Here is a 23,097-nt window from a genome sequence, read left to right on the forward strand (position 1 = left end):
CAATATTATCTGTCTGCAGTCCCGGAGGCTGCATTTTCAGGACCGCACTTCTAGGACCACATTTCTAGGACCCTAGTTTTTTTGTGACAGCGCCACCTACCGACTCTGAGAACCGCAGTCTCAGGAACGCATTTCCAGGACCCTAGTTTTTTTGTGACAGCGCCACCTACCGACTCTGAGAACCGCAGTCTCAGGAACGCATTTCCAGGACCCTAGTTTTTTTGTGACAGCGCCACCTACCGACTCTGAGAACCGCAGTCTCAGGAACGCATTTCTAGGACCCTAGTTTTTTTGTGACAGCGCCACCTACCGACTCTGAGAACCGCAGTCTCAGGAACGCATTTCTAGGACCCTAGTTTTGGAGGACCGAAAAAAGAGTTCCACCAAGGCAGTATTTCCACCCAGTTTTAACTACATTTAGAGTTTTACAGTTTTTTAAAAGTTTTATTACACACAAATACTACTCAAGTAAAATAAACAAGGGATCATGTTATAGTCTTTTCAGTCAGATCGACCACATTTTCAAGTACAGAGGGAAGACAAGGATGACTCTGGGGGTAGATTTAAGATTTAAGATTTTTTTATTTTACAAAATAATATATAACAACTGAACTTCAACACACACAAAAACAAATTTGTTCATGACGTGAACCACATAGACAGAACTTCATGGACAGCATCATCACTGACTCCTAAGAGAGAGAAAGAGAAGTGAATTAAATAAGGAACATTTAGTTGAAACATCTACTCTCTAATTTTAAATGTTATATTTAAAAAATCTTAGTTACCACAGAGTGCACACACGACACAAAAATAATGATATCAATCTTCATAACAATTAATGTTCATAATACTATTATTGCATACTGTTCAAAGATTTAAAAGAAAAAGATTTTGATGTTGTGGGAACAAAGGTTCTAGAAACACTCATGTCAATAAAGCCCATCTGAACTGAGAAAAAAAATAATAGAGAGAGATGCAAGAAATCTGAATAGAAATAACATAATATACATATGATATATGTTTCTTGAAAAACATTTTTAAGTAAATTTCATATAAATAAATAGACATAAATTAGGCCTAAGCCTAGTACTTAACCAATTTATTTATTTATCTTTTGTCATAGCCTACTATTGCCTACCCTGAGCAGTGTCCTTGAAAGCACTTCATATACAGTACACAAATGACACAATCTAACACGTGGTTATTTTAACAGTCAGTTATTATGGCCTCTCTGTTATGTCTGACTATTAAAATGTCATATGTCTCAACCAACTTTATAAAACAAAATGAAGAGACGTACTCATAACATGTATTGTGGGTAACGTTAAACAGACTGACTGAGAGCAAGTGACAGTGAAAACATTACGATTATTTTAACTGAATTAAAATGGAAAAACAATGAGTATTAACAAGCTTTCAGAACGAACATGCTACAGTTTAATGAGCTGTCAATAAGTCAACACAGGCTTAGCACGCAACAGTTCCGTTAAATGAATGTGCTAACAATTCATTTTACAGCATTAGAGGCTAATATGATGGCTATGCATTAAAGACTATTTATTTAGCAAATCCCCATCACGTTGGCTACGTTAACTTTCCAATGAAATGCATCACAAATGTTTTTAAAGTTAAACAAATAAAAATGTATTCGCATTTGATACTCACACTCTGATTGTCATCCATCTTCGCTGGTCCTCTAATTCGGTAGGTGGCGTTGTCACTAAAAACCTAGGGTCCTAGAAATGCGGTCCTAAAAGTGGGGTCCTGAAAATGCAGCCTCCGATTCTGCAGGCAGATGCTACTCTGCAGGGCCGGCTCAGGCTCCGCTGGTTCCCTAGGAGAGATTTTAGATAGATCATTCATATCAATTACAACTTACTATAATATAACATGAATACTGATAAATGTTAACATAAATATTAAATAAATAAATGTTGAAATAAATAATTTATAAAAAATCTGGAAAAAAAAGAATCACACAAGAATTAAACTAGAAATCTACAAAAAGTGCAAAAACTCTATTACATGATACAGTCCAGCACACTAGAGCTCTTAGTCTCAAAGTCATCAATGACTGAATCAAAAGCCAAGTTTTGAGCCCCATGATGACTGATGCTGATCTCTGCAGGTCCACTCAGACGCTCTCGGCTCATGGTAGACCTCATGTGTGTTTTAATCAGCTTGATCTCTGAAAAGCTCCTCTCCGCAGCCGCTACAGTCACTGATACTCTCAGTGCACACACACGTTTGAGCAGATTTCCTGCAGTCGCTTTTCATGATGAAACTCAGGAATCTCCATGGTGGTCATGTTGGCTGATGGTAGGTCAGGGAAACTTCTCATTTCTAGGGCGAGTTGTTTTCATCTATGTCTGATTGTCCACCATTACTTAAAGTGCCGCTTAGTGTCTCACACACTGCTGCATCAGTTCTTCATTTTTCATCTTAGGGAAGTTGACAAGAACTCCAAACTTCTCCTTGACCTCTGCCAAGGTCTTGAACCTCTCCTCCAGTGACACAATGGCCACATCCACCACTACATTACACATGTTCTCCATCCTCTTCAGTGCATCACTGATGGGCTCATCTGGACATTCATATGAGAACTGTCTACGTGTTGATCACAGCCTCTTCTCTTTGAGAACAGCATCCACTTTCATTTCTTCACACAACTCTCTTGCTAAAGCTGGAGCTGAAGCAAAGCCTTTACCGCGGTCGTCAGTCAAGAAAGTTTTAGTTTTGCCAAGCCGGTCCACTGCCGTCTCCAGCTGAAACACACTGCATCAGCTTACTGAAGTGTTCCTTCACTTGTGGCTTGTCCTCCACTGACACAGTCCTAATGACAACTGAGAGCTGCTCTGTGTGGCTTATATCAGGAGTGCAATCCAGTATAATGGAAAAGTATTTGCAAAGTTCAGCCATAAACAAAACAAATGAAGCAGAACTGGCCCATATCTGGCCCAGACACCAAAGTTGCTGTGGCCCAGATCCGGCCCACACTTGACACTTTCATCTGGCCCACATACCGTGTGGAATGATGGCACTTGGGCGGTCCGCTCCTGTTTGCCGGATATGGGCCACAGTCAAGTGTGGGCCAGATGTGGGCCAATTCGGCTTCATTTATTTTGTTTATGGCTGACATGCGGCATTGCTATGGCTTAATTGTGGCCCATAAAAATAAAACCCCCTCCCTTTATCTCCCCTATCCCATTTATCTTGCCACAACTTTTTAACATGTTTTTTAATCATAGACTTAGCCTCTGATTTTGATATTTTATTAGAGTCACATTTGTCATTTTCAAAGCCTGTTTAGCAAACTTGTCTGCCAACTCATTACCAGCCATACCTACATGAGCCAGAACCCAAACAAACTTTACATGCGTCCCCCCATTTTGAATACTATGAAGAAAAGTCAATATCTCACACACAATATCATACCTTTCACTTGAGTTACCTAATTTAAAATTTTCTAAGGCTGACAACGAATCTGAACATACAACTACTCTTAGTGGTTTAATTTGCTCTACCCACTGCAACTCCATCACAATTGCTATCAGCTCTGCTGAGTACACTGATAAATGATCCGAAACTCTTGCAGAAAACTTAATATCAAACTCTGGTATCACATATGTGATTGCCACTTTCCCTGTATTTGGTTGCTTTGACCCATCAGTAAAGATTTGCACGTACCCATAATAGTTATCCACATACCTCATAGCCATTTGTCCACTATCCCCCTTATAATTTTTAATCTTTTCATGCAAAGTTATATCAGCGTCTGGAACCAGTAGCAGCCACGGTGGGTGCGGTGGAAGACTACAGATGGACTAAATGCGAAATTTTCTACAGCCGCTTGCTTTACCTTTTCATGTATACTTGCATTAAACGACTCTCTTTTACTTTTTGCCTGTTCCCATGTTGAAATGAGGACACTTTTAGTTGGATGATCTTCCATATGCCCCTTTAAATGAACATAATATGACAATGACATTTGCAGTCGCCTCAACTCAAATGGCATTTCACCTACTTCCACCTGAAGCGCTGATATAGGGGAGGTTCTCATTCTGAGCAAAGTACTCAGGAGAAGGGTGACTTAAATACACAAACAGGGAACAAAGCACAGGTGACAACAAGAGGACATGATGACAGAGACTGAAAACCAACAAGAGACGCAATGGGGGCCTCTAGTGACCAAACATAAGTCCAAAACCCTGACATCTGTAACTCTAGTGTATATTAGTTTGTTCTCAGCACAAGCTGTTGTAAATCCTGCCCACTTCTTTGCATTGTCAGCACATGCTTCAGTGCTCTGAGAGTGTTTATAGTGCTGTGAGTTTAACACTTCATGACTGAGAGCAGAACAGAACACACTCTTCATCATCACACAAGACTAAACTACAGCAATGAACACAATCAACATCTTCATCTGGACCATTGCACTGTTTATTCAAGGTTTGTGTAATACAGTTTTTATAATGATTATTTATTATCTTAAAATGTGAAATATATATTAATCATTTTTGTTTGTGTTTTCTTTCAGAGTGTAGAGGACAGATCACTGTAACTCAGAGTCCATCAATAACAGCAGTTCAACCAGGAGAAGAAGTCAGAATAAACTGTAAAACCAGCAGTAATGTGTATTATCATAGTTCATTAGGTCATTACTTACACTGGTACTCACAGAAACCTGGAGAAGCTCCTAAACTCCTCATATATAGAGCATCAACCCGTAATACTGGAACTCCATCTAGATTCAGTGGCAGTGGATCTGGCAGTGATTTTACTCTGACCATCAGTGGAGTCCAGACTGAAGATACAGGAGATTATTACTGTCAGAGTTTTCACTATCCAAACAGTAAAGATGTGTTCACACAGTGATAAAGAGTCGTACAAAAACCTCTGTCAGTCAGACGTCACAGTGACTGCACTGATACAGCTGAGAGAAACTGCAGCTGCTGATGGAGGATCACAAACTACACAATATCAAACCTTTTACTGACTTTATTAATTTATTATGATGTAAGTAAATATGTAACACAATCTTATATCACTTACTAAACTGGACACAAATGTGGAGAAAATGTGAGTGATGCTTGTTCCTGTAAAACTTGCCACTACAATGTAATCGAACTGTAGGAAAGTCAATCTCTTTAACTGCACTTCCATCCTTCACCACTAGAGGACAGATCTTTAATATTACTGATTTCCCTATCTGTCAGCAAGAGAGTTTCTCTGGGCACTTCAACACTTCCTTTATTTCCAAAGGAGAATATTCTCTAGCAAGATAATATCTCAATAAAAGAGAACATTTCCTCTAAAAGACGCTTGTTTCTTCCGGTCGAGTTTGCAGATGAGTTAGGCGGTTCCCCTGCGGCTGAACTTCATTTCTAGAAATTAACAGACTTTAAAAGCCTCACACACATTAAAAGCCAAAAATGTGTCATTCGTGTTCAGAAAAATAACTACAATAATAATAATGAGCTTAGCTTTGTGTTGCGCTTTAACTTTAAACAGAACGAGTACGTCTTTCTTGAAGTGCACATTGTAGATCATAACAGAAATTAGCAGAGCCAAAACTGATGAATGATTGAAGCCTCTTCCAGCAGCGGTCGGGACGAGTAGAGCGCAGTCTGGACGGTTTAGAAGTTGCAGATGTCCTGATCAGGCCAGTGTGCACATGATGATGGACAGGAGTCATAGTCCCATACTCCATTTCAATGAAGTCATTCAACTGTGCTCTCAGAGTTACAGTTATATTCATAAAGAGCCTTCGAGTCCCACCAGGTGTAATCCACGTTTAGAGAGTTGGGTCACTCTCCCACTCTTTACTGTAGAAATGATCTCACTAAAAACCCGTCAGTCATGAATGATCACGTCTGATTGCTGATCTCTGATTGGCTGAATCAGATCTGCAGTGGGCCGGTGTATTTACACATCATGATGACTGATTTTATGGACTACATGCTACAAAAACCGGCAAACCAATTTTTACCAGCACAATCAAACTCAAAACTGCCCAAATCGTAGTACCCCAGAGTGCAGTGTGGACGATGGGGCGGGGCGACATGTGTCACCCCGCCCACCCCAATTTAATTGGTTTATTTTACAGCAATCTTATTGGCCTAGACGATTCAAGCCTGAGCATGCGCATTCCTTTATGTACTATTTTGTGAATGATTTTGCCGTATTAAAGAACTATTAAATGCTAACTCTAATCGTATCTTGTTATCGGTTTACCATGGTAATTTTAGTTAAGATCTATTGGCTAACGTTGTATTGTACTTAAAGACACAGAATAGATTAAGATATTGTTTAAAAACGAACACTTGGTGACAGCACTTCAGGCTAATAGAGCTGTTTTACATTAGCGCGCCACTCACTTGGCTTCTTCATATTTCCATCAGGATCAGTGGATCAGCTCAAACTTTGAATTTTACGCAAATTATGATAATTCAATTTATTAAAGGAAGACATCGGACAAACCCGAACGCAAGCAGCTGATTTTAAATTTTGAAGCACGACCGTTTTTTGTTGTTGATTTTTTTAAACGAGATTTGTTCTCCAATGCTTGCATTTTTTGGCACAAAGTGCATATAAAATGTTTAATGGCAAACTCATGTTCCTTGTTGTTTACCTGTTAATAAAATATGATGGCCAGGGCCTATATTGTTTCTGTATATAGGCCTATGTTATAGTTTTTAAAGGTTCCTGTTTTCGAACAGGCTGTCAACAGGTTAACATGTAGGCCTTCTACGACTATCTGTGACTTTGACATCAGGTATTAAAAAAGGAAGAAGCATAAATGAATGATGTAAAACTATGGAGCCCTGCATGACATTCGGAAAATATTGTCTACTATCAGCCTAACTATCTACTATCTTCCTCTCCTTGCAATGCTAGTAATTTAATACAGTCATGCTCACTTAACGTGGCACTGACTTATCTGATGGGTAAATTGATAAATATAATATAGCTAAATCTCAAACATTGTATTATTTATATAAGCAACATATTTCTTTATGCTTATATTTGTCACGGAGCGCTCCGTGCTGCCTCCCTCTGGAATCATCAGATCACTATCTCCCGAATTCTAGAAACTGCACTTCCCATCATTCCAGTCACCTTATCATCTGTGATTACCATCACCTGGACATCTTCAGCTCACCTATATCTGGACTGTTCTTCCCATTGTTTAGTTGCGAAGTCTTGTTTTGCCAGTGTTATTCCTGCAGACAGTTCCGAGCATTATCTCTAAGATTCCCGTTTCCCTGGTTTGGATTTTAGCCTGTTTTCCTGGACATTTACGAACGTTTCTCTGCCTGCCCTGACCTCTGCTCTCTTCTGACTACGAGTTTGGATTGCCCTTCGGTTTGTCTGCTTGTGTTGCATGTCAGCTCTATAGTGTCTTCTGGTGTGTTACAATAAAGCTTTGCACATGGATCCAACTGCCTCAGCCTCTCGTTCACAACAGCCTTCGGCACCTGAGACCCGAGCACAACAGAAGACTTCGCCACCCCCGGATCCAGCAGCTTTACATCATCTCTCTACGGAGCTCTCGAGTCAAGCCTCAGTTCTCACCGTACATCAACAACAACTGGTAAAACTAACCTCCATTACTGACGAGTTAGTGAAAACCATGCAAGCCCTTACTGCTCAAGCGACAGCCACTAATCAAGCTCAAAACGCCAGTCCACCTGTTCCACCATCACCCAGCGTGAGTACCGCATCTAATAATCCTCGTTTATCTCTACCTGAGAAATTTAATGGCTCACCTGCTGCTTGCAAGGGATTTCTTCTGCAGTGTACGCTTTACATCAGCCAACAGCCACAGTTGTTTCCCTCTGATAATGCTCGTGTAGCTTTTATCTGTTCTCTTCTCACGGGACGGGCACTGGAATGGGCCACCGCACTCTGGGCAGGAGGAGAGCTTTCATTCCCGAGTTATGACGACTTCATTGCTCAGTTTCGAGAGGTTTTTGAACATGCCGCGGGAGGGAAGGATCCCGGTGAGCAATTATTATCCTTACGTCAAGGAAATTCCACGGCGGCAGATTATACTCTCTCATTTCGCACCCTCGTGGCTCAGACGGGCTGGACCGACGATCCACTTAAACTCCTCTATCGAAAGGGCCTGCACGCGGATCTTCAGGGAGAATTAGCCTGCCGCGACGACGACAAAACTTTGAGTCAACTCATGGAGCTCGCTGTCCGTCTGGATAACCTCTCGCGAGCCCGCCGCACCTCGCTCAGAACACACTTCAACGAGTATCCCTCCGCCAGCTCCGGGCCCGAACCCATGCAAATCGGCTTCACGCGCCTTTCCACAGAGGAGCGAGAGAGGAGGCGGAGAAACAATCTCTGTTTATACTGCGCTCAAACCGGCCACCTGAGGGCGTCCTGTCCCGTGAGACCCACTCACGGCGATTTTTCTGCGGTGAGTCCCAATACTCGTTATTCTAATTCTCTCAATTTGGAGGTTTCTCTGTGTATTACTAATGAATCTCTGAAAGTTACAGCTTTAATTGACTCTGGGGCAGCTGGAAACTTCATTGATCTGGCCTTTGCTAAAGCTCATAATTTATCTCTAATTCCATGTGGATCCCGTGTGGCTGTGGCAGCACTAGACGGGCGCCCCCTGGGGTCGGGTCAGGTCCAGTACACCACTAAACAGCTCACCCTTAACATTGGAACTAAACATACTGAATTAATTCATCTGTTCACTATCCACTCTCCTCTTCATCCGTTAATCCTAGGATTTCCCTGGCTGGAGAAGCACAATCCTCATATTTCGTGGTCTGAAAGGAGGATTATTCAGTGGTCCCCTCACTGTATTTCCCACTGTCAACCCGCTGTTCATGGTCCTGAAGCAGCCCAGAATTGTATCAAAAATCCAGATCTCCAAGGTGTTCCAGCTGTTTATCACGACCTCGCCCAGGCTTTCAGTGAGCAGGAGGCTTCTCGGCTACCACCCCATCGTGCAGGAGACTGCGCAATCGAACTGTTGCCTGGAGCGTTACCTCCACGCGGGAGAGTATATCCATTATCCCAGCCTGAGACTGACGCAATGAAGGCTTACATAGATGAACAACTCGCTAAGGGCTTCATTACACCCTCTACTTCTCCTGTTTCAGCGGGGTTCTTTTTTGTGAAAAAAAAAGACGGAGGCCTTCGTCCTTGTATCGACTATCGTAGTCTGAACGAAGTTACGGTGAAATATCGCTACCCTCTGCCTCTGGTTCCCGCAGCCCTGGAGATGCTTCGCACCGCTAAGTTTTTTACAAAGCTGGACTTACGGAATGCCTATAATCTTATTCGGATTCGGAGGGGTGATGAGTGGAAGACGGCTTTCTCGACGACCACGGGGCACTATGAATACCGGGTAATGCCGTTTGGCCTTTCGAACTGTCCCTCTGTGTTCCAAGCTTTTGTAAATGAAGTATTCCGCGACATGCTGAGCCAGAGAGTCATAGTTTATATTGATGACATTCTTATTTATTCAAATTCCTTTGAAGACCATGTACGGGATGTGCGAGCTGTCCTCCAACGCCTCATCGACAACCAGCTGTATGCAAAGGTTCAGAAGTGTGAATTTCATCAAACCCGCATATCCTTCCTTGGCTATGTCATCAGCGCAGAGGGTGTTACCATGGATGACAGCAAGGTTACAGCCGTTGTGAACTGGCCTCGACCCACCACTGTGAAGGAGCTTCAACGTTTCCTGGGGTTTGCGAATTTCTATCGAAGGTTTATCCGAAACTTCAGCATCACTGTGGCCCCGCTAACATCCCTCCTTCAGGGGGGGGGGGAAACATTTCAAGTGGTCGTCTGAGTGCACTTTGGCGTTCAATCTTCTAAAGGAAAGGTTCACCTCAGCTCCCATTCTCCACCATCCGGATCCCGAACGGGAGTTCATTGTGGAGGTGGACGCCTCTAATACCGGCATCGGCGCTATTCTGTCCCAACGCCACGGTAACCCGGCTAAGATGTTTCCCTGTGCCTTTTATTCACGCAAGCTCAATCCTGCAGAACGGAATTACGAAGTGGGAGACAGAGAACTTCTGGCTATGAAAGCCGCCTTCGAGGAGTGGAGACATTGGCTTGAGGGATCTCGCCATCCATTCACCGTTCTCACTGACCATCGCAACCTGGAGTACATTAGATCAGCCAAACGTTTGAATGCCCGACAGGCCAGATGGTCCCTGTTCTTCTCCAGATTTAATTTTAAAATTACCTATCGTCCAGGATCTAAGAATGGAAAGGCTGATGCGCTCTCTCGCCAGTTCGATGGTTCCAGTGAACAGTTTGAACCCACATCAATTCTGCCATCCACACTCATTGTTGCGCCAGTTCAATGGGATATCATCTCGGAGATTACGGAAACCTTGAGGAACCATCCTGTCCCTTCCGAGTGTCCCCCTGATCGACTCTTTGTGCCTCCTGAACTCCGCTCTCGAGTTCTCCAGTGGGTTCATTGCACCCCCAGTGCAGGTCACCCCGGGATTTCAGCTACCCAGCATCTTGTCACGAACCGTTTCTGGTGGTCCTCGTTAAAAGCTGACGTCATCAAGTTCATCCACCAATGCACCGTCTGCAATACTGTCAAATCCTCACATTTGAAACCAGCCGGACTCCTTCAGCCCCTACCAGTTCCTCGACGTCCATGGTCCCACATAGCTGTGGATTTTGTCTCTGATCTTCCTTCCTCCCAGGGATACACTGCTGTCCTTTCTGTGGTTGATCGGTTCTCCAAGGCCTGTCGTTTCATCCCCCTGGCTGGTCTGCCCACCGCCCTACAGACGGCGGAGGTACTCATGCATCAAGTATTCCGTCTTTATGGTCTTCCGGAGGACATTGTCTCGGACCGTGGTCCTCAATTCACTTCTCGAGTCTGGAGAGAGCTCTGTTCCAAGTTAAATATAAATGTAAGCCTAACTTCGGGGTACCACCCTCAGGCCAACGGACAGGTCGAGTGTCTTAATCAGGACCTCACACGCTACCTCCGTACCTACTGTCATCAAAACCAACAGGACTGGAGCCGATACCTGGTTTGGGCGGAGTATGCCCAGAATTCCCTCCGTAAGCCTGCCACCGGACTAACTCCATTCCAGTGTGTGCTAGGGTTCCAACCCCCGCTGTTCCCATGGGCCGGCGAGCCCACGAATCTCGCGGCTGTTGATTCTTGGCTTCAACGTAGCGAGGAAACATGGAACTCTGCGCATGTCCACCTCCAACGAGCCGTCCGCCAGTTCCAACACCAGGCTGACCGAAGGAGGCGCGGGGGTCCCCGTTACCGCCCGGGACAGTGGGTGTGGTTATCCACCCGGGACTTCCGTTTAAAACTCCCATGCAAAAAGCTATCTCCCCGATTCATTGGTCCCTTCCAGATCCTCCGTCAGATCACACCTGTGTCTTATCGTCTTGCACTTCCCTCTACTTATCGTATCTCACCCACTTTCCATGTGTCTCTCCTCAGGCCCGCGGCAGCTCCCAGGAGAGAGGAGGCCCAGGAGGAGGTCGCTCCAGTGCAGGCTCCCCCCATTGATGTCAGCGGCGAGCAGGCGTACCGGGTGCGAGAGGTCTTGGATTCCCGGCGTCGCGGCGGGGTTCTCCAGTACCTCATCGACTGGGAGGGGTACAGCCCGGAGGAACGCTCCTGGGTCAGGTCCCAAGACATTCTGGATCCCTCTTTGGTGGCTTCCTTCCATCAAGAACACCCGGATCGTCCAGCCCCGAGGCCCCGTGGGAGACCCCGCCGCCGTCCAGGTCCTCGCTTCCGGAGCCGCTCACAGGGGGGGGGCTCTGTCACGGAGCGCTCCGTGCTGCCTCCCTCTGGAATCATCAGATCACTATCTCCCGAATTCTAGAAACTGCACTTCCCATCATTCCAGTCACCTTATCATCTGTGATTACCATCACCTGGACATCTTCAGCTCACCTATATCTGGACTGTTCTTCCCATTGTTTAGTTGCGAAGTCTTGTTTTGCCAGTGTTATTCCTGCAGACAGTTCCGAGCATTATCTCTAAGATTCCCGTTTCCCTGGTTTGGATTTTAGCCTGTTTTCCTGGACATTTACGAACGTTTCTCTGCCTGCCCTGACCTCTGCTCTCTTCTGACTACGAGTTTGGATTGCCCTTCGGTTTGTCTGCTTGTGTTGCATGTCAGCTCTATAGTGTCTTCTGGTGTGTTACAATAAAGCTTTGCACATGGATCCAACTGCCTCAGCCTCTCGTTCACAACAGCCTTCGGCACCTGAGACCCGAGCACAACAATATTAAGCTTATATTATATTATATTATATTATATTATATTATATTATATTAAGCTTATATAGGCCTATATGACTTTTGGTAATGCTGCTTTAAAACTATGTGAATTGAGCGCTATACAAATAATTTTGACACTTGATATAGACCTAGGTAAATATGGGCTATATAGCCTACAGTCGTGGCCAAAAGTTTTGAGAATGACACAAATATTAGTTTTCACAAAGTTTGCTGCTAAACTACTTTTAGATGTTTTTTTCAGTTGTTTCTGTGATGTACTGAAATATAATTACAAGCACTTTATACGTTTCAAAGGCTTTTATTGACAATTACATGACATTTATGCAAAGAGTCAGTATTTGCAGTGTTGGCCCTTCTTTTTCAGGACCTCTGCAATTCGACTGGGCATGCTCTCAATCAACTTCTGGGCCAAATCCTGACTGATAGCAACCCATTCTTTCATAATCACTTCTTGGAGTTTGTCAGAATTAGTGGGTTTTGTTTGTCCACCCGCCTCTTGAGGATTGACCACAAGTTCTCAATGGGATTAAGATCTGGGGAGTTTCCAGGCCATGGACCCAAAATTTCAACGTTTTGGTCCTCGAGCCACTTAGTTATCACGTTTGCCTTATGGCACGGTGCTCCATCGTGCTGGAAGATGCATTGTTCTTCACCAAACTGTTGTTGGATTGTTGGAAGAAGTTGCTGTTGGAGGGTGTTTTGGTACCATTCTTTATTCATGGCTGTGTTTTTGGGCAAAATTGTAAGTGAGCCCACTCCCTTGGATGAGAAGCAACCAATGGTCTCAGGATGCTTTACTGTTGGCATGACACAGGACTGATGGTAGCGCTCACCTTTTCTTCTCCGGACAAGCCTTTTTCCAGATGCCCCAAACAATCGGAAACAGGCTTCATCGGAGAATATGACTTTGCCCCAGTCCTCAGCAGTTCATTCACCATACTTTCTGCAGAAGATCAATCTGTCCCTGATGTTTTTTTTGGAGAGAAGTGGCTTCTTTGCTGCCCTTCTTGACACCAGGCCATCTTCCAAAAGTCTTCGCCTCACTGTGCGTGCAGATGCGCTCACACCTGCCTGCTGCCATTCCTGAGCAAGCTCTGCACTGGTGGCACTCCGATCCCGCAGCTGAATCCTCTTTAGGAGACGATCCTGGCGCTTGCTGGACTTTCTTGGACGCCCTGAAGCCTTCTTAACAAGAATTGAACCTCTTTCCTAGAAGTTTATCGTGGAATTTTCATGGCAAAGAAGGACTATGCAATTCATCTGATCACTGTTCATAACATTCTGGAGTATATGCAAATTGCTATTATAAAAACTTAAGCAGCAACTTTTCCAATTTCCAATATTTATGTAATTCTCAAAACTTTTGGCCACGACTGTATATATTGTGGCCACGATATTGAAGAATTGAAGAATTCGTTCCCCAGATTTAGCAGCATGTAGGCTACATTACACGGCGGTCTGCCTGAAGGCATTGTTTGTTGTATAGTAACTTCATCTAACTTATTAAGTCGTATTAACTGTTTAACTCGTATTAAGTTAACCAAAACATTATCTAATTGATTATTGAAATCGCCATGGTTATCACTTAATATTTCTGTAGTACAGCCAAACAGCGTATTAGATCATTCATAAACTCGTACATAAAGGAATGCGCATGCTTATGCCTGTATTATAAACCAATGAAATTGGGGGTGGGAGGAGTGACACGTGTAGCCCCGCCTTAATGTGTCGCCCCGCCCCAATCGTCCAGACTGCACTCTGGGGTTACTCCCCAAATCTGGCAGCACTGGCTTCATGTCATCACTGTTTCCAAATGTCACTGGTTCGTCACTAGGGGGCGATGATCTCTGTGAACCCATGAACCACTGTCTATTTCATTTTACCTGATCTCAGATCAGTTTTTAAATATTAATGTTTATTGACACATTTTTATAATAAAAAAAGGAGTTGTAGTTAAAAGTGTCTAATTGGTCTGATTACCAAGCTCTCCATAAAACAAACAAAACAAGCCCTTCAATTTAATAAACTAACACATATTATAAAGACATTTCATATTTACTGGTATTAGATGATTTGGTAATTGCATTGAATAGATTAGACTTTAAATAAAAACATTTGCATTTGGTGTGTAAAAGGTGTTTTTATGCTGAGTTTCCGCTGTTCTGACCAGCGTGTGGCGTTTCCAGAGCTTCAATACAGTGAATCATTATGCAAATCAATCGGTTCAATGGTTTCTAAAAGCTTTGTTTCTCCATCACTAGAGCAACATGATTCTGGTTCACTCTTGAGTTGATAACAGCAGGCCAGAGAGCAAACTTTGCCTGGTCCACCTCCACTTCTGGCTGGGTCCCCGGCCCAAAACTGGCCCAACACACTGAACATGGACACACAGAGCTTCCTCTGGCCCAGATGTGGCCCACACCCCGTAAAACGACTCTTATTTACTGATATGGCCCAGGTCTGGCCCAGGCACTGTAAGACAGATCTGGCTGAGAGTCGGCTGGGCAGAAACTGGCAGTGAAACACACATTCAACCAAGGGTTTTTATTATAAAATTAACAAATACACTTTAATATAAACATGTATGAACAATGAACAAATACACTATGATATTAACATTTATTAACAACACACTGATTCTTCATTTGCGATCATGTATTAGTTATGATTTTATAACATTTTTATATATATTTACACCATTATCTATAAATGTAATGATTATGTAACAATTAGTGTCAGAACGGCTGATTCTTGACCTTTTTTTTTTATAATATTTTTATATTCTAAACTTTTTAATCTCCTATAAATGATCAGTTTGTCTGCGCTGCTTCACTAAAGCAGAAGTGAAAGTGTTCCAGTCCAGATCATGTAACCAATCAAAGAGTGAGACTGAAAAGCCCATTTGCATTGTCAGGGTGGAGTGATTGTGATCCTCTCAGAATAGAGCAGCTCTGTCTCCAGAGACCATGTTCAAACCCCAAGAGCTTTATTTGACATTTACTGCTACATCAACCTTCTGAAAAGCACCTGCATCTTCATCTGTTAGTTGAATGATGTTGTCAGACACAAAGTGAACTTGTTGAGAAGCTTTATTGAATGTTGCAGCAAACACAGCAGATTGAAAGATCACACACACACACACACACACACACACACACACACACACACACACACACACACACACACACACACACACACTCAGTTTCAGTATTGAGTTGTAAATCACTACAGCTGCAGCACTAGACTCATGTGAATCCTGCCTGACACAGGACACTCAGATACGGCTCATCTTCAGGAGAGAAACATCAGCACTCAGAGCTCTTGTGGAACGAGACCTCATGAGGAGCTCCATCATGTGTTACTCTGCAGACGTACAGCTCTCCCTCTTCCCAGCGTGCTTTGCTGAGGGTCAGGACGCTACTGCGGCTGTAGCGGCCGTCCTGCTGGCTCTCTGCGCTGGTCAGAACCCCCTCGGTGACCTCTGACCCGTCCAGTGTCCAGCTCACCAGCGCCCCCTGTGGAGAGTAAGAGCTGAGCAGGCAGAGCAGTGCGGCTGAGTCTCCAGAGATCTGCAGAGAAGAGGGCGGCAGCAGAGACACTGAGGGCTTCACTGTGGGACCAGCTGCAGGAGACAAACACAACACATTCACACACACACACACACACATAAATCATTATAAAAACAATATCAGTAACACTTTATTTAAAGCTTTTATACAAATTGCATTATAAAAGTATTTTTAATGCATTAATTATGCACTGCTATATACATTAAAATGCATGTATGATCTAATCAATAAGTGTAACAGCAGTTATAACACATATTATCTATTATCAGGCCGATCTGACTGCTTTAATTCCAGCAATTATTCACTCTGAACATAAATATCTTAAATTTTGAGATATTCACCTGAACTGAAAATGTAACTCAATTTCAAACAGAGTTAAAACACAATTGATTCATACAGAATGAACAAAACACTGAATTATAAGCACAACATGAGCAAAAGAGATTCAGTATCATTGACTGAACTACAGAAAGTAGCAACATTTACATTCTGATGTCAAATCACTTTTTCCATGTATGATTTCTACAATAAAAGATGAACTAAATATGAACTCAGTGTAGAAATAAATGAAGGAAAAACAAACCTGTAATAAACTGATTAAACTCATAGTGAGACACAGTGTGGAAATATGTTTAGAATTTTATTTAATAAGGAATTATGTTATTCTTATATTAATATCATTGTTTTAGATGAAATAAGTGTACAAAAATATCAGTAACACTTTATTAAAAGCCTTCATACATATTGCATTATAAAAGTCTTTTTAATACATTAATTGTTAATTGTTACATTAATTACATTATAATGCTAATATGATCTAATGAATACATTGTTGAATTAAATAAACAGACTTACTGAACACTAATTAACACTTTGTAATATTATCTATTCATTGTTACACCTTTAGAAATTATAATACATTAAAATTCATGACAAACAACCAATTCTAGATGTAACAAGGATTTGTAAATATTATAATGCATTTTAACTTTGGTTACAATAATTTATGAAAAATATATAAAGCATTATTATCTACATTATTGAAACCTTTATAATGCATTATACATAAAGACTTCAAGTAAAGTTTTGCCACAATATCTAATAATCATTATTATTAATAAATGTTGTTCTTGTTTCAGCTGTAAAACACTTTCTGAAATTAAAATTGTATTTTTTTTATTAGGTGATTAAATAGACAGACTTACCGATCACCAGTTTAGTTCCTCCACCGAAAGTCCACCACAGTGATACAATCTAATGAAACGCTCGTACAAAAACCTCTATTCCACTCGAGTGAACACACACTCCAGCAGAGAGAGAGAAACAACACTTCAACACACTGATATTAGAAGATCCTCAGCTCTTCTCAACACTCACTCATTCAGATTTGACTAAATGCTTTCTGATATAACACTGTTTAAAGAAATATATTTGATGAGCTGTGACCTCTGAGGTGACCTTTGACCTCTTTGATCATGGATGATGTTGTGGAGTTTCTCATAATGATGCTTCTGTTCTTCATATGCAGATCAATCATCATGATTCACAGAAAAACCTGCAGCTTCAAATAAATGAATCAATAATTCTGAACATTTCAGATGCACATTGTTTAATATATAATGACCTGATTATGAGTCCTGATGAACTTCATGCATGTGGAAAATGTGGGAAAAATAGACATCATGAAAATATTTCCCAGAGAGCAACATGTCAACATTGATTCCAAAGACCATAATGGACATTTTTTATTATGACTCTAAATATAGTAAAACTGATTTATTTAGTTCTTGATTTCTCATTGTTAACATGCTTGTAAAGGTGTAGCACAGAACTGAACTCAGAGAAACTGCTGCGTATGACATATGTTTAAAATGATCTACATTCATGATTCTCCAGACAAAACCTAGTGTCTAATCAGCCTGACAAACATAAAGAAAAATATTTCACAACTAATAAATATGTGCAATTAATCACTAAATGGTTCAATAACATTATTCTGAAAGTAAAATCTTCTATGTAGAGTTTATGAGTTTGTTCTCAGCACAAGCTGTTGTAAATCCTGCCCACTTCTTTGCATTGTCAGCACATGCTTCAGTGCTCTGAGAGTGTTTATAGTGCTGTGAGTTTAACACTTCATGACTGAGAGCAGAACAGAACACACTCTTCATCATCACACAAGACTAAACTACAGCAATGAACACAATCAACATCTTCATCTGGACCATTGCACTGTTTATTCAAGGTAAGATGTAAAAACTGACTCTGGTTTTGGTGTTTTTGTAAAAGTATATGATGATAATAGTTTTAAACACTAATAGTTTTTCTTTTCTCTTCTTCAGAATCCAGAGGAGTGACTCTGACTCAACCTGAAGTTAAAACTGTCCAACAGAGTCAAACAGCAACAATAGAGTGTAATATAGATGTAGGAATATACAGCAGCTACTTACACTGGTATCAGCAGAAACCTGGAGAAGCTCCTAAACTCCTGATTTATAACATAAACAGCCGTAATACTGGAACTCCATCTAGATTCAGTGGCAGTGGAACAGCAAATACTGGACGAGATTTTACTCTGACCATCAGTGGAGTCCAGACTGAAGACACAGGAGATTATTACTGTCAGAGTTTTCACTGGCCGGGCAGCACTATGCTGTTCACACAGTGATAAAGAGTCGTACAAAAACCTCTGTCAGTCAGACGTCACAGTGACTGCACTGATACAGCTGAGAGAAACTGCAGCTGCTGATGGAGGATCACAAACTACACAATATCAAACCTTTCACTGACTTTATTCATTTATTATGATGCAAGTAAACATATCTACATATACAATGTTACACAATCTAACATCTCTTACTAAACTGGACTAAAATGTGGAGTAAATGTGAATGGTGCTTGTCGCTGTAAAACTTTCCACTACAATATTATCTATATTATTACTGTAGGAAAGTCAATCCTTTAATTACCCTTCCATACTTCACCATTAGAGGGTCACATGTCTTTTACATTACTGAGTTCAGTGGAAGCCCTGAACCGGCACTGCAATGTGAAAAAATAAATAAATCTAAAATGTTGTAGTCAGGGTCCGAAATTAACACCTGCCAAGCGTCAAATGCGGGTAGATTTTCCGTTTGGCGAGTAATGCCGGGCGTACACCAAAGGATTTTCACAGTCCCAGACTAAAGACCGGCAGTCTTTAGTAATCTTACTGGAGTCTCAGCGCGCTCCTGTCGTCTCGATCGTTAAATGTGAGGTGATAATCTGCAGTCGGCGACCCGATTTATGCCAGTCTTTCTCTCTAGTCTTTCATATCAAACATGTTTGATATTATCGCAAGTCGTAGCGTAGTCATAGTGACGTAAAACAATCAACAACCAATAAATTCTTTCTCAGAAAACCAGAAACAGGAACAACTGCTAGCATAAGCATATACCTAGTTTAAGGTAAAAATAACTACCATTAAATTATAGTATCTTACTACTGTGCAATAATATAAACTGTTCATTCATTACATCACTTTACCTCTGTCTTTATCCACTTTTGTCCTCTTCTCTTCTTTTTGGCACTGTAGGCCTATCTATCGCAGAATATAAAAGCCACAGTAGCTAACTGTAGCTGCTTCTCCTCCATTTTTGTTAAATCACAGCTGAGCATGATGGGAGGAATTTGGTGGGAATAAAAAGCTAAAATAATCTAGTTGTAGTCTTGTAAATAGTGTCACTACAAGATTCACTGTTTGTAAAATCTTTAGTCTGAGACTAAAAACTGTGAACCCAAGTCTTTAGATGTGAGCTGATAATCTTATAAAGTCTTTTCTAAATCTTTTCAAAGTCTTTAGGTGTACAGAAAGCATAAATCTCAAAAGGCTATTCGCCACACGGGTGGGTGAATGTTCATACCAAAATAGTAATGTAATAAAATGTTTATTACAATTGCATTTTGTAATGTTATAAAATATCTGGCATGATGGCTCGGAGTTGTTGTGCTTGCCAGTCACTAATCTGGGGACGAGGTTAGCTAGACACAGAACGTCTCTAGCGCTCCAAGTCTCGCAGCTCTGTCTTAGCCTAACATTGTAGTGACTACTATTAACTAACAAGAAACTCTGAGTAACGAATTAGTAAGTCATAGCGTTCAGTCGAATGTGGTAGTTCACTATTAGCTAATCAGTAACTACTATTTTTCATACCTCACTGAAGACTACTAAGAACTACTATATACAGGTTCATAATTAATATTAATAATGCATAATATATAATAAGGTGATGGTAACTCATTAGTAATGACTCAAGTGTTACTACATCTTTCTAAAGGAACTACTAATTATTTGGATCAGTATTCTAAAGTGAAGATCATGGGAACACACTAGTAATGACTAAAGTGTTACCAAATCCATCAGAAGGAATTGCTATTCAAAATCTTACAAAAATCTAAAAAGCTTACAATGACTTCAGTCAATATTAGGTAGTTAATTATGAACCTGTAGATAGTAGTTCTCTGGGAGGTATGAAAAAATAGTAGTTATTGATTAGCTAATAATGAACTACTACATTCATCCGAGCGCTATTACTTACTAATTTGTTAATCAGAGTTTCTTGTTAGTTAATAGTAGTTACTAGAATGTTAATAATGCGTTACTCGTTTGTTCTTGTGTAATTATTCATTAATGAAGGAACAGTATTCTAAAGTGTTACCAGAAAGTTTTGTGAGAAATGGAGGTTTGGAGATAACAGAGTTTCAAGAGGCTGGCTACAATATGATTCTGACGCTGTCGTGATGAGTTGTTCTGTGTGTCGCCAGAATGCTAAAGATAAAAACAGAAACAACTCATTTGTCATCGGAAATAATGTCAAGTAAATAACAAGAAGTAATATTACAATTGGTCAATGCTTTATACACTAATAAAACATGTCATCATTCTTTTTTAACAGCAAGTAATTGTCTATATGTATGTCTCTGTTCTTTATGCATTTTAGACTCAATCTGCTGATGCCCAAAATGTCAGAGTTGTCCAGCAAGCCAAGGCCAGGAAACACTATAGTACTGTGAGGGAGGCTGTTGTTATCCGCTTCTGTGGCTTCCTGCATGACACACTAAACCCACCTGAGCATCTGTCTGCCTGTCTGCAGAGGTCCACAATCACCATAGCAGAAGCCCACAGCTCCTTGTGCTCAACACAGGCAGTACTTCAGAAGTACAAAACCAAGTATGTTCATTTAAGCTGCAATAAGAAATACTTAAAGAGAATTAAGAGAAATGATTGCATCAATAAGAGAGGGAGAATGTGAAAGAGTATGAGGCTTTTATCATCAGAAAAGGGCCCATGATGAAGGCCACAATGGCCAACAGCTATGAGGGAATTTCGCTGACCAGAGGTGACTGCAAGACCCTCGGCCTCGTCGTCTCACAGGACAAAATGCTTGGCAGTCTAGTGGAGAGTATGACTGACCAGTTCCCGGATGCCAGTGTAGGGGTCCTGTGTGCAACCAAGCTGGTCAGCTTCACCAACTGGCCAGAGTCAGGAGATGCAGCAGCAGGTTTCTTTATGTTTTGTATTACAGGGCAGTCAGGTTAGGTTCAGGTTGATCATCATATTTTTATAGTTTGAGAAGTAAAACTGCATGATGCTTGTTGTACTGTTGTATAACATTATTCTAGATTTTGGTGACACTGAACTGGAAACCTTGGTGGACCACTTCAAGCCTGTCCTGCAGGCCTCTGGCATCCATGTTGAAAGAATCCCTGGCCAGTGGACAGCCCTGAAGGTGCTGATATACCAAGAGCCCCAGTCCCTGGAGAAGATCTCCTGGTTACATGTCAACAGGAGCCATCAGCATTCCTGCCCTGATTTGCTGGCATTGGTTGACCTAGTCCTGTCCTTCCCTGCCTCCACAGCTGAATGTGAAAGAGGTTTTAGTACCATGAAACAGGCGAAAACCGATTGGCGCTCCAACCTAAAGTCTGATACACTGTCAGATCTCCTTATGGTCCAGCTGTCCTCTCCAGAGATCAGGGAGTATGATCCAAGCAAAGCTGTGATGCTGTGGCACCAAGACTCTGTCAGGAGTAGGAGGCCAGAGTTCATGGACCATGCAAAAGGGGTAATTGCGGTAGAGAGTGAGGAGTCGGATGAGGTTTAAGTTCATTAGATTAAGCATCTGATAGTATTACAAAACCTTCAAATGTACTGTTATGAGCACTAGTTCCACGCTCACATCTTCCATGTCTTACCATTTGTTGCTCTGTTTTGACTTCTATGTACTCTTATTCATTGTATCTGACATGTATCAGTTGTTTTCATTGTGTCTACTTGTTTGGCCTTTTTGCACTCTGTACAGCACTTTTGGTCAACTACAGTTTCTATAAGTGCTTTACAAATAAAGTTGATTACATTTTGATCAATATATAGATTTTTTTTTTATTATTATACATTTCAAATTTTGCTCTGGACAATTTTTTATGTTTGTATTCAACATAATACCTTATTATCTCAATTAAATGTACTGAAATTAATGTATATGTGACAAAAAAAAAGGCTGTTCATAATTTTGGCCAGTAAAAAATATGCTTGGCTGGTGGATTTTTTCATCTCCCCGTGGCAGGTGAGCCAAAAAGTTAATTTTGGACCCTAATGCCAACTCTTTTAAACTATTTTTGATATTGCATTTTGAATTATGTTTGTATTTTATGCTGATCAGTTATGTATTGTGTATTCTTTTTAATCCTTTTAATTGATATTTAACTCTGCTAGGCAAAATAAATGTTACATCTTGATTTATTCTGAAATCATTATTTTAGTAGATTATAAGGAGGCTGATGCTACTGCAAATCTTAGTTAGGGTAGGTCAAACTAAAGGCGCATGTATGAACGGAGCAGTAGCATGTCATCTGAAGACCTTTTGATTTCGGTTTATCACTGATTTAGTAAGTTGTATGGAAGTGGCTAAAATAAACTACACTTTTGAGTGAGCGGTAGACAACCGACTTAAGAGGTATTAGCCAACCCTGCATCCACTGACTAAAGTCAGAACTGACAAGTTTGTGTCCGTGAGAAACACGATCCGGCCGACGTGATCTCTATGCGGCATTCGGTCCATAATGAATTAATAACTGAAAGTATGAGATCCTCAGAATAACTAACGATCTAAATCAAATCAAAATTAATCTTATGATCTGTTAAATCATAATCTGTTCTCTAAGCTGTTAAGATAGAAAATCAGTAAAAAATAAAGAGTCATTTAA

General features: G+C 41.2%; 1 protein-coding gene across 1 annotated transcript in view; it reads left to right on the forward strand.

The window, feature by feature from the left end:
* Positions 1 to 22,562, forward strand: part of LOC311071437 (zinc finger protein 862-like) — a 127,997-nt gene extending 105,435 nt beyond the window's left edge. The window contains exons 3-5 of the mRNA XM_084095854.1: positions 20,832 to 21,061; positions 21,169 to 21,392; positions 21,514 to 22,562. Of these exons, the coding sequence (XP_083951980.1) occupies positions 21,179 to 21,392; positions 21,514 to 21,995 (696 nt within the window). The 5' untranslated portion in view covers positions 20,832 to 21,061; positions 21,169 to 21,178 and the 3' untranslated portion in view covers positions 21,996 to 22,562. The remainder of the gene's footprint in view (positions 1 to 20,831; positions 21,062 to 21,168; positions 21,393 to 21,513) is intronic.
* Positions 22,563 to 23,097: the final 535 nt, after the last annotated feature.

This window comes from Abramis brama, assembly GCF_963993115.1.
Source record: "Abramis brama genome assembly, chromosome: 20".
NCBI lineage: Eukaryota > Metazoa > Chordata > Actinopteri > Cypriniformes > Leuciscidae > Abramis > Abramis brama.